Here is a 10,912-nt window from a genome sequence, read left to right as displayed (position 1 = left end):
ATAATTCACATTTTTTGAACAGTCTCATGTCTGGAATCAAATGCCAGTGTGAAGTAAAATAACTTCTTTAGCAAAACTACACTGAAGACTGTCAAGTTCTCAGCTGAAACCAAAAGTTGGAACAGCATATAATCTGCTAGCTGAAGGCCTGATAGAAACATTTTGGTAGAGCAGAGAATTATTTCATAGCAGAGTGCCAGAAATTGCTTGGATTCTTCAGTTTTTTTCTTCCTTACTAAATCTGTAGATAAAGTTTAACTTTATTTTTGGGACCAAGGAAGAGGGAGGAATAAGAGTAACAGAAAAGCATTTATGGATCAAATCATAGGAAAGGAAGAAATATTTACCTTAAGAGAACAGATGAATTAGCCTCACATCCTTCCTCCTCTTCTGGAAAAGATAAAGCCAAGGGCAGTGGTTTTGGGAAATATAACAGGTTAAGTTCTGTTATATCATCAATGACATGCTAAAAATGAGTATGGAATGCTCATTTATCAAATATTTTCCAGCTCAGAAATCACAGTCTGCATATCTTAGCATCTTGTGCGTTCAGTAACTTGTCCTTTACCAAAGAATCAATCTTCTTGTGTTTTATTGGCAGTACATGATGTGCATTGATTGTAGACTGTGATCTGTTTAATTAGATTACTTATGTGTCTGTGTAAAAAAAGCCCCCAACCACAAAAAAAAAGGAGATAATAAAAAGAACTAAGGGCTCTTCTTTATTTTTCTTATTGTTTACCGAAGAACTTGTCAGCATCCATTGAATTTGAACATTAACATCAGGGTTGAACCTGAACAGTAAGGGCATACCTTCTCATACCGCTGTTAGGAGAGCAGGGAAATCTTTGCTTGACAATGCCAAGAGATCTAAAAGTACAAATGGATTGAAAGAAATACAAATTATTGGAAACACAGGCATAAGTCACTACTGAAGTTGACTCGAACTCTAGCTGAGGAAGCCCATGAATCACAGTCCATTTAAGCTGGGTGGGTATAAGTTTCCCTGTTTCTCACACAGTTCTCTTGGTTGACAGGTGATTAATTTGAACTAAATGAATGAATAAAAATTAAGCAAACTCATTAACTCTGAGTCCAGCGTATTTCTGATCAGTTGTCCTTCATATTTTTAACTACAGAATCCCCTTCACCTGCAGATGAGTTTAGAAAATTCAGTGAGTTCTGATGCTGACGTCACTTTCTCGATCCTTGCGATGAACAACTGGTATAACTTCAGCCTGATGCTATGCCAGGAGGAGTGGAACATCACAGAATTTCTCTTCCTCACACAACAGAGCTCCAAGTTTCATCTGGGATCCATTATAAACATCACAGCAAACCTCACTTCAACCAGTGACCTTCTGAACTACTTACAGTTTTACCTGGAGAGCATCAAAGACACAACGTCTACCATGGTGATGTTTGGATGTGACATGGAAAAAACGCGGAGGATTTTTGAAATAACCACCCAGTTTGGTGTCATGCCTCCAGAACTTCACTGGATTATTGGGGATTCACAGAACGTGGAAGAGCTGAGGACAGAAGGTTTGCCGCTCGGTCTCATCGCTCATGGCAAGACAACACAGTCAGTCTTTGAGCATTACGTACAGGATGCCATGGAGCTGGTAGCAAGAGCTGTAGCAGCAGCCACCATGATTCAACCTGAGCTAGCTCTTATTCCAAGTACAATGAATTGCATGGATACAGATGAAAGGAATATCACTTCAGGGCAGTATTTGTCAAAGTAAGTTTTTCCTTTTTTTCTTTTTTGTAGTTAATATTTGTGGTATACAAGAAAAATAATTTTCCACCCCACCATTTTCAGTGGCTTAGCTATCACGCTGTTAACCCTCCCTCATACTCACATTTGTTTCAGTATTTCCTCCTGCTTCTGGGCAAATAACGAAACAAACAGCCACAGAGGGAGATTAAGCTAGCTGTAGAAGAAGACATTGTTCCACAGAAGTAGAGATCACATAGTTAACATAGGCTAACATACAGACTATGATCTGAAAGTATCTTGTATTTATGTTTATGCATATAAGAAGAAAAAGTCAGGGCTAGTGTCAAATTCTCTGAAGTTTTGAGATACCTGAGAGAATACAAAACACAATAAGAATATTTGTGCTACCAAAGCCATCAGAGAGTGTAAAAGCAGTTGTGTGGCCTTTGCTAGTATGCTTCCATGAAAAAGAAACAAAAAAGATGCACCTTGACCACCGCAGAGACCACTGCTGCTGGTGAGAGCACTCAAAACCACAACGTGATCTCTCTGTTGCTTGGTGCGGGGGGCCCCTCTGTCAGCTCCTGCTAAAACTATTCCTGTAGGCCACTGCACATCACTATACTGGTTTTTCCCAAAACCGCTTGGGGATCCACTTCTAGAAATATTCTGGGTTTAACATATGAGAGGAAAAATTGCCTGGTTCTTTTTGAAAACAAACAAAAAGGTCCTTGCTAAGTATGTGAATTCATCAGCGAGTTTACATCCAGTGGCTGTTGCATGTTTTCCCCCCATTACACCTGGTTTTCAGCCTGCAGATTTTGTTGGATGGAGTTCGGATAAAAGTTCTTGAAGCTTTTTGCGTGTTTGCAACATTTTTTAAAGTGATATCTGAGATGTGTCTTCACAATAATGTGGTAACAGCACTGCTCAAAACACAACAATTTGAGCCCTAACAGTTCCTTAGTCAGCACTTGTCCATAATTTAGGGGTCAAAAATCCCCTGTTTCCAAAGAGTGAAACAAGACTTGGGAATAAATACTGCACTGGCTTGCAATATCCCCACTGACCTGTGATACTAATTTTGTCTCGTTATTCTTGGTATTTTAACTAGATCATACCTAAGGCCCTGAAAAGTAAAACTCAGCCAGAGGCTTCTTAAAGTAACAAGTATTTGAGGACAATAGTTTTACGAACAGACTTTTTGAGGGTTAAGGAAGGGACAAAGAAATAGGAAAGCAAAATTAAAGCTCTTAAATGTATTCCTGCAAAATATTTCTTCATCATTGCTTTCTACAGAAAACTATTAGCTCTCTCATGAACAGTGACTGCTGTAGCTTTTGTTATGTTTTGGGAGACAACATGCAATTTCACATTCATGAAATTTCTTGTTCCTTCATCTCAGTAAAGATATTGTGGAAAAGAAAAAAGGATCATATGCTTATCCTGGTTTTCCCTGGGCATCTGCTTGTGGACCCTACTAAAGACAAAGTAACAGGTTAGATAAACCCTTGTACTGAATCACTGCAACTGTTTTTACAGTGTGTAAGTGAGACAGATACCTGATGGCCAGTACTGATGTATTTGGGTTAGCAGCATAACTATTATCTCTGAGTGGTACCAATAATTTCTCAGCCATGAAGCACCGATGAGTGGCTTAACTGTGACCAATCTTGTCCATTGCACGAGTGCTTTTAGGCCAGTGGTGCACCTCCAAAGATGAAACTTTTATCTGGTGCTTAATTGAGCGTTTACTCATGTGGGCGTTCTTCTGTCTGAATGAACCCACCTGCCTTAATATGTAGCCTTGGAGCTGCGGTGGGCGGGGATGGAGAAGGCACAGTGGCACAGAGCTTCGCCTCCCTTAACTGCAGTGCGTAATTAAATAGCGGTCCCACAAGCTGCCACAGCTGACACCTGAGCTTTCATTGCCAACACTGCACTCATACTTTGGCTGTGCAGACATTTAAATGCCACCCAAGAGCAGAATAATTATTGTGAACAAGTGAAGATCTGGTCCTTAGCAAAGCATGTTTTTATCTATATGGATATGGATATGGATATAGATAGGTATAGATGTACAAACACCTGAAGATTATACTGTTTTAAGTCTCCATCCTTCATTCCTCTTACGATGAGATCGATTCCCTGATCTTTTCCTGCCTGATCATGGGTGCATCCTTGTTGACGAAACAAGGCATTAAAATTTCAAAGCCTCATCTTGTCTTATAGCTTTAACTAGCCTTATAGCTTTAATTCTTGGGTAATTTCAGCAGCCTGCTATTTGCTTGCCCATTCTAGTTCTTGCCTCCAGTAAATTTTCCAAGAAAGATGTGGAATGACCAAGCCATCAAGCTCGAAATAAAATGAAATTATTTAATTAAATCATTCTTAAAGGTACTACAAAGGTACTATCGCTGCTGGAATATGGTAGTACTGCTAAAGCTCTAATGAGCAGTTCTTACAACAAAGAACATGAAAAACAAATAAAGCTGAAATGAGCAAATGACACACTTTGGACTCATTGGTCAAACTGAAGTGACGCTACTAAAGCTTTGATACAGCTATCACAGCCTATCGGTGTGACCATCAGCTATTGACATAGCATCAAGGAAATTCATTCAGCTGTCAGACTTGAGGATCTGGCCCTTCACGTCCTGAAATTTGTACGCATCATCTTTCCATATAAATCTTTTAGTAGCTCTACTGAAAAGATACTGCTCAGATATTGCCAGTGTGTCTATGCAATAGTCAACACTTGTAATTCCCAGATTCACACTAGAGATTGTTGGCTTAAATAATCAAATCCTCTTATCTATTTCCTAAAATTATTGAGTAAGGGATTTTTACGTGAAGTCCCTGGCATGAGTTTCACTAGTGCTGCATACAGTGTATGCAAATGATTAGCAGCCATAGCCACTCGCGTATAAAACACAGTATTGTTGAAATGTGTATCTCCCACATGGTACCCCTCATTTATTTGATTAATGTCCTGTCACTACCAAAAATACAGAACATGCAAATCAGCTGCAAAAGTAAGCCACTAACTCGATAAGGTAGCAAAGTCATACATTTAAATGCTACTACATCTCTCAGGTAACCACTTCGAACACAATTCAACCACAGGACAGGTACAGAGGGCTTGATTCACCCTCATGGGCACACTTATTTCTACAGTGAAAGTCAGAGAACACAGTGCATAAATTCCACTGTTCTCATTCTACCTGCAGGAAAGAAATCTAATGCATTATTCCATAGCTTCACCTACTCCCAAAGCACCTGGTCTGCAGCATTCTGATATCCAAGTCGTGCTGTAGTAGCAATGTAGTGCCAAATTCATCAGAACTTTGCTAGCTTATTCCATCTGAGGATTTGCCTCCCTCAATTTTGGCATTTTCTGAACTGTTAACACTATTTTCCACACTTAAACAATTCTTTCAAAATTTTACTTGCAGACCTATCTAAACATGCAATGGTTTTACTGTTATTGTCATAGTGATGGCTTCAGCACATAAGCCCAGCAAAGCTTGTAAGGAAGAAGTTGCACAATTTTTTACAAAGACCGAGGAGAAGAGATTAAAAACCGGATAAGTTTATGGGCACATAAATCTTCCTTTAGTGCTTAAGATTGCCTTCCCCTATAAACTTTGTCTTGATAGTGTTTACATACACAAACAGGCAAGTACATCATCAAATATGAAACACAGGGTAGGAGGAAAGGACTAGTCAAACAGTGGCAGACACCACTGATTAATGAAGTTACAATATTATTTAGCTAACACTAGACTAAGTGGTAAAGGATTTTAAAAATGAGAACTACATTTATGCGTTTGTCCCATTTATAAACATATGTGTGCATTTTTAGGTATAATTTTCAGGCCCAAGTTAGCACATGTACAGACCAATTGCTTTTGGCAGTATTGGCTGTACCATCTTTCTCCAAACTCAACCTGCTCAAAATAGACTGCATAAGAAGAATTTTTAAGCCATCTCAGAGAAGGGTGCCAAACACACAACCACACTCAAAACTATATTATTTAGTTTTGTAAATTTACCCTTTGCTGAGGACAAAAACTGTATGATCTTGAGACATACACAGTCCAGAGTTCTAACTGCTGAAACCCCATCAAAAATCATCAAAAGTCATCGAAACAAAGGGTAGAGACCGGGCAGAAGTATGCATGCACACACAATTGCTGTGAATTTATCCTTTTCAAATCAATTTAAGGTTATTTTTTACCTGCTCTAACTATTGATAAACAATTAACATTACTTAAAGTTTATGTCTTGCTTACTGAGGCTGGAATGACAGCTATAACCTTTATACTTCTTTCAATACTTGCTTTTATCCAATTCCCAGAACTAATGTGAGGTGTTATATTCTACTATGACAGCTAAATAGTCTGTCTTCTGAGTGCCTTTTACTGAAAAGTAAGTGCCTGACTTACCTTACACGTATTAGCGGCAATTTAACTCAGTTGTTTTTAATGGAATCACCATGCTAAGACTTACACAGTCTTAGTAGGGTCCCTCTACGGCCCCTGCAAAATGCATAGCAGCTTTCTTATTAACAGAGTGCAGTTCAGCTGGTCATGGTCTTTACATAAAAAGGATTTTCTCCTTATAACACTTATTTCCTTCTCAGTTTCCTCTCCTTTATCCATGTCATTTTAGCCTCTTTGATAATGACTTACCTGAAGCTGAATTCAACATATAGGGAGGACAACTACTAGCAAACATCACCACCCAGTTCAAAGGAAATATTTAACTTTATTGTGAATATCTGGAATAGTAAAAGCCCAGAAATCTCAATGCAAAATGTGCAGTGCAAAACTGGCACACTTCATGAGATCTGCTACAATGTCGAAATTGTTTTAAGAACATTACTTTTGCAGATATTTTAAGAAACTTCTTTTTTTTGGTAAGAATTAAAACTGACTGTCCTAGGGCAACCATCTTTCACTGAGTCTCTTTCTTCATTCTGAAGTGGCTAACACTGATTTACCAATGCCAAATTTGCATTTTTGAATCCAGATTGGTTCACTTTCAGAGTGCTTGAAAGCTGCGGACAGCACTTCAGCAGCCGCTCTTATGTAAGCTAGATCTTACCGAGATTACGGGGTTTTTCTTGGAAGGACATTTCATACATATTTTCGTACATATTTTTATCTAGGAAACTGACTACAGATCTGGTGAGTACAGCTTAGAACTAACCTACGTTTCATTAATTTATGAGGCAAAGGTAACTGAAAAAATTGGTGTTCTCTCAGTCATTTTTTCTAGTAAGTAAAAAGAATATCTTTCTTGAAGAGTTTTCATTTACATTAGGTAAGATACGTAGGAGAGCATTCCTAAGGACTTTAGTTATAAATTAAGTGGCTTGTTCATCGTGCCGTAGGAAAGCTGTTAATGATCCAGGTGTTCAACAACATCCGCAATCTATTCTCTTAAACATAGATTCATGGTGTCTGCATATGCTTTAGCATGATGTCTTCAGTTGCCAGCTGATGTAGCTTCTGATTACTTTGCTTTCTCCCTCCAACAGGTTTTTAGCCAACACAACTTTTGACGGTCTCAGTGGCCACATTAAGGTGAAAGGTTCCTCCATTGTCAGCTCCGAAAACAACTTCTTCATCTGGAATCTGCAGCATGACCCTGTCGGGAACCCGATGTGGACTCGTCTGGGGAGCTGGCAAGAAGGAAAGATAATCATGGACTATGGGATATGGCCAGAACAGGCCCAGAGACATAAGAATCACATGCAACACCCCACCCGGCTGCACCTCAGGGTGGTAACTCTCATTGAGCATCCATTTGTCTTTACAAGAGATGTAGATGATGAAGGTCTTTGCCCAGCAGGGCAGCTGTGCCTGGATCCTTTGACCAGTGATTCAGCCGTGCTGGATAACCTGTTTGAAACCCTTCAAGGAGGGAATGACACCGTTCCTATTGAACTGAAGAAGTGCTGCTATGGCTACTGCATTGACCTGCTGGAGAAGCTAGCTGAGGATATGAATTTTGATTTTGACTTGTACATTGTTGGTGATGGAAAATATGGAGCCTGGAAGAACGACCACTGGACAGGGCTGGTGGGAGACCTTCTGGCTGGCACAGCTCACATGGCAGTGACATCATTTAGCATTAACACTGCCCGCAGCCAAGTGATTGATTTCACCAGCCCTTTCTTTTCAACCAGCTTGGGCATCTTGATGAGGACCAGAGACACAGCAGCTCCTATTGGAGCCTTCATGTGGCCACTTCACTGGACTATGTGGCTGGGGATATTTGTTGCTCTCCACATCACAGCTATATTCCTCACCTTATATGAGTGGAAAAGTCCTTTTGGGATGACCCCCAAGGGAAGGAATAGGAATAAAGTCTTCTCTTTCTCCTCTGCCCTGAACGTCTGCTATGCGATCTTGTTTGGAAGAACAGCTGCCATCAAACCCCCCAAGTGCTGGACTGGAAGGTTTTTAATGAATCTCTGGGCTATTTTCTGTCTGTTTTGTTTGTCCACATATACAGCCAACCTAGCTGCTGTCATGGTAGGAGAGAAGATCTATGAAGAGCTTTCTGGAATACACGACCCAAAGGTAAGGCATGTCTGTTGTTATTAACTCAGCCTTTTCTTCTTCCCAGTCAGAATTCACTGCTGCATAATTTATGGTTTCTAATAAAATCAGAAAGCAATCTGTGTGCAAAACAGCAGTTGCACTACAATTAGTTACCATCTGACGGCACTTCAGTAGAAAAGTTCAGTGAGAGAGGATCTTTAAACATTGATAGAAGTGTAGGGGGGGATTTCAAAGATTGAGGGTGAGGAGGAAGGTGAAGGATTTTGGTGTTGCCCTCTGCAGAGAAGAAAAGTGGCTTCTACATGCAGATTAAGGGTTAGGTTTCAGTTCTGAAGTCCCTTCGGCTGTAGTTGCTTTGATCAATTCAGTGATTTGGGTCATCCTGAGATCGACTCAAACAAAACAACCACACAGCATGACGACAAGACCACTGATGTTCTAGGTAGGATTTTGCAAGTATTTCACAGGCCATAACGGTGCTTACAAAGGCATTACTGGCAAAATTCTCCACAAATGCTAAATCAAATGGAGCAGAACTGAAATCTTTTGAAAAATCCTACCTTCTGCATCAAAAAAATTCCATCAAGTGGAATTCACTTTACAAGTAGTCAAACATTTGATTTGCACTGATGTTTCTGCTGGGGAACTGTCACGAGGAGATGAATTATGTTGTAGACAACCCATCTGCAAATAGGTCAGATTTCCTAGTACTTTTTGGTAAGGCAAGGAAAAATGTAGAACCGGGACTGCCTCCATCCATTCTCTCCCAAGGCGGGATGAAGGGATCTTCAGTTGAAATTTAAGTCCAGTCATTTTATAAGACTATTCTGATTTTATTTGCCACTAAGTAATGATCATGAAAACATGCATGCAGAATGATTGTAGAGAGAATACTTGGCTGCAGGTGACACAAGAGCAGGCATCCTCTTCACCTGACAGTCACTCTAGGGGACAAGGAGGCAACAGCAAATTTCCTTTGTTTGTTTGGCACTTTCTCCAGTGAAGGTGTGATTGTATTGTCCACAGTTTTATACTCATAACCTAACTGCTGGTACATAGCTTTGAAACCATCCACCATTAATTTGTCTCAGGTGACTGAATTGACGCAACATTGTACCACTGGAAAAAGTCATTTTACGAACTCAAGAACTGAACATTTATTTTGCTTTTGTAAATTGTGTAAATAAAGGTTACGTATGTCCCTCCAGACAGCAAAGACCAAGCTCCATCTGTTATGTTAGTAAAACCTTGCATTCAGACTAATGACCATATAGTTTTGGCTTTGTGAGTACGACTTCTGACTCACTTCCTCCAACATTATCTAGATTGTTTCTACCAAAAATATTTTAAACAAAGAACAATACTTTTTATGGTTGGCCTGAGGCACTCTAAAATTGATTTATGGCTTAAAGCAAATTGCTACTAATAATCTGCCCATCCCCTTCCAGAAAAAATATCATAAATACCGCATCAATAACTTCATCAATTTAAGCCACAAAAGTTCAGGAATCGTGTATTTATTTTATTCAAAGCATTCTGAATAAGCAAGTGAGAACTTTCAGCTGAATTTCCCCAGCTCAAAGAATATCTCTGTTACAGTAATTGTTGTGTGAGCCATAATATTGGCTTGAAAATGAGGTTAGTCCTCTACTCTTTGCATGGGCATCACCTAATCCATCAAATCAAGTCGCATCAGATTACATCTTATTTTTCTGCATCATTATTGTGACCACACATGGAGTTCCTAAGACAGGTATTGGGAAATTTCTGCAATTGCAAGAAATGAAATTATTCTAAAGCTGCACTGTAAAGCTTGGCTGTTGAGTTACAAAATTGAGCACAGAGTATTGAAGCATGTCAGGTGCTGCAAACACAGGTCTTAGTCCTGAACAGAAACACTGATGACTCATGGTTAGTAACCATTAAATCAGTGGCATTACTGGCCGTTCCTAGACAGGCACTTCTCTGCTTTATGGACTAGATGTAAGCTTCTGAGTAGTTACCAGCTTCCAATGTGGGAATAAGACAAGGTAGACTTTATGGAAGAGGATTGCCTGCCATTACATGAACTACAAAATAGTTTCATATATTTCATTCATGCGTTGTCTCCAAAGTCATAGTCTGTAAGAGTAGTTATAACAGAAAATGTACCAGTTTAACATTTTCTCACACAAAGCCTCAAAGTTCTCTCTAAAACTTAAAGCTTAGGTTTAGGAAATGTTTGGGGCACAACAGTTGCAGAGGTACATGCGCCATTTTTTAGTTAGTTACTTAAAGCATTTTTATGTAATTTAAAGATTCTAGGGCTTTTGTTCCAGATCTGCATACCTCTTTCTTTTCAGTGGCGGAGACCCATTTCAAAAAGAAGGCAGCAGAATGCAGAAATAATCTTTTTAATTTTAATATACTTTTAAACATTCTCCTGCTGCTCTCAGGATACATATGCTCTTGTACTGTGTTTTTGAAATGTATTTAAAAAACAAAGTCCAAAATAGAGGAGCAACCTTCTTGAGGTGATGTAAGACATATAATTTCTTGAGGCTGGCAGCCTCAAACAGCAAATCCCATCTGAGATTGCAAACAGTCAGGAAGGAAGGCAAGTTGGGAAAAATTG

General features: G+C 39.4%; 1 protein-coding gene across 1 annotated transcript; it reads left to right on the top strand.

The window, feature by feature from the left end:
- Nucleotides 1-1,139: 1,139 nt before the first annotated feature.
- On the top strand, nucleotides 1,140-8,316 carry LOC104073875 (glutamate receptor ionotropic, NMDA 3A; the record flags this gene model as incomplete). The annotated part of the gene is made up of 2 exons (XM_009573807.1): nucleotides 1,140-1,744; nucleotides 7,269-8,316. Coding segments are annotated over 2 exons (1,653 nt in total), but the record flags the coding sequence as incomplete, so codon positions are not given.
- Nucleotides 8,317-10,912: the final 2,596 nt, after the last annotated feature.

The sequence above is a fragment of the Fulmarus glacialis genome, unplaced genomic scaffold (genome assembly GCF_000690835.1).
Source record: "Fulmarus glacialis isolate BGI_N327 unplaced genomic scaffold, ASM69083v1 scaffold10923, whole genome shotgun sequence".
In the NCBI taxonomy this organism is placed as follows: Eukaryota; Metazoa; Chordata; class Aves; order Procellariiformes; family Procellariidae; genus Fulmarus; species Fulmarus glacialis.
This window is presented reverse-complemented; position numbering and strand designations above follow the sequence as displayed.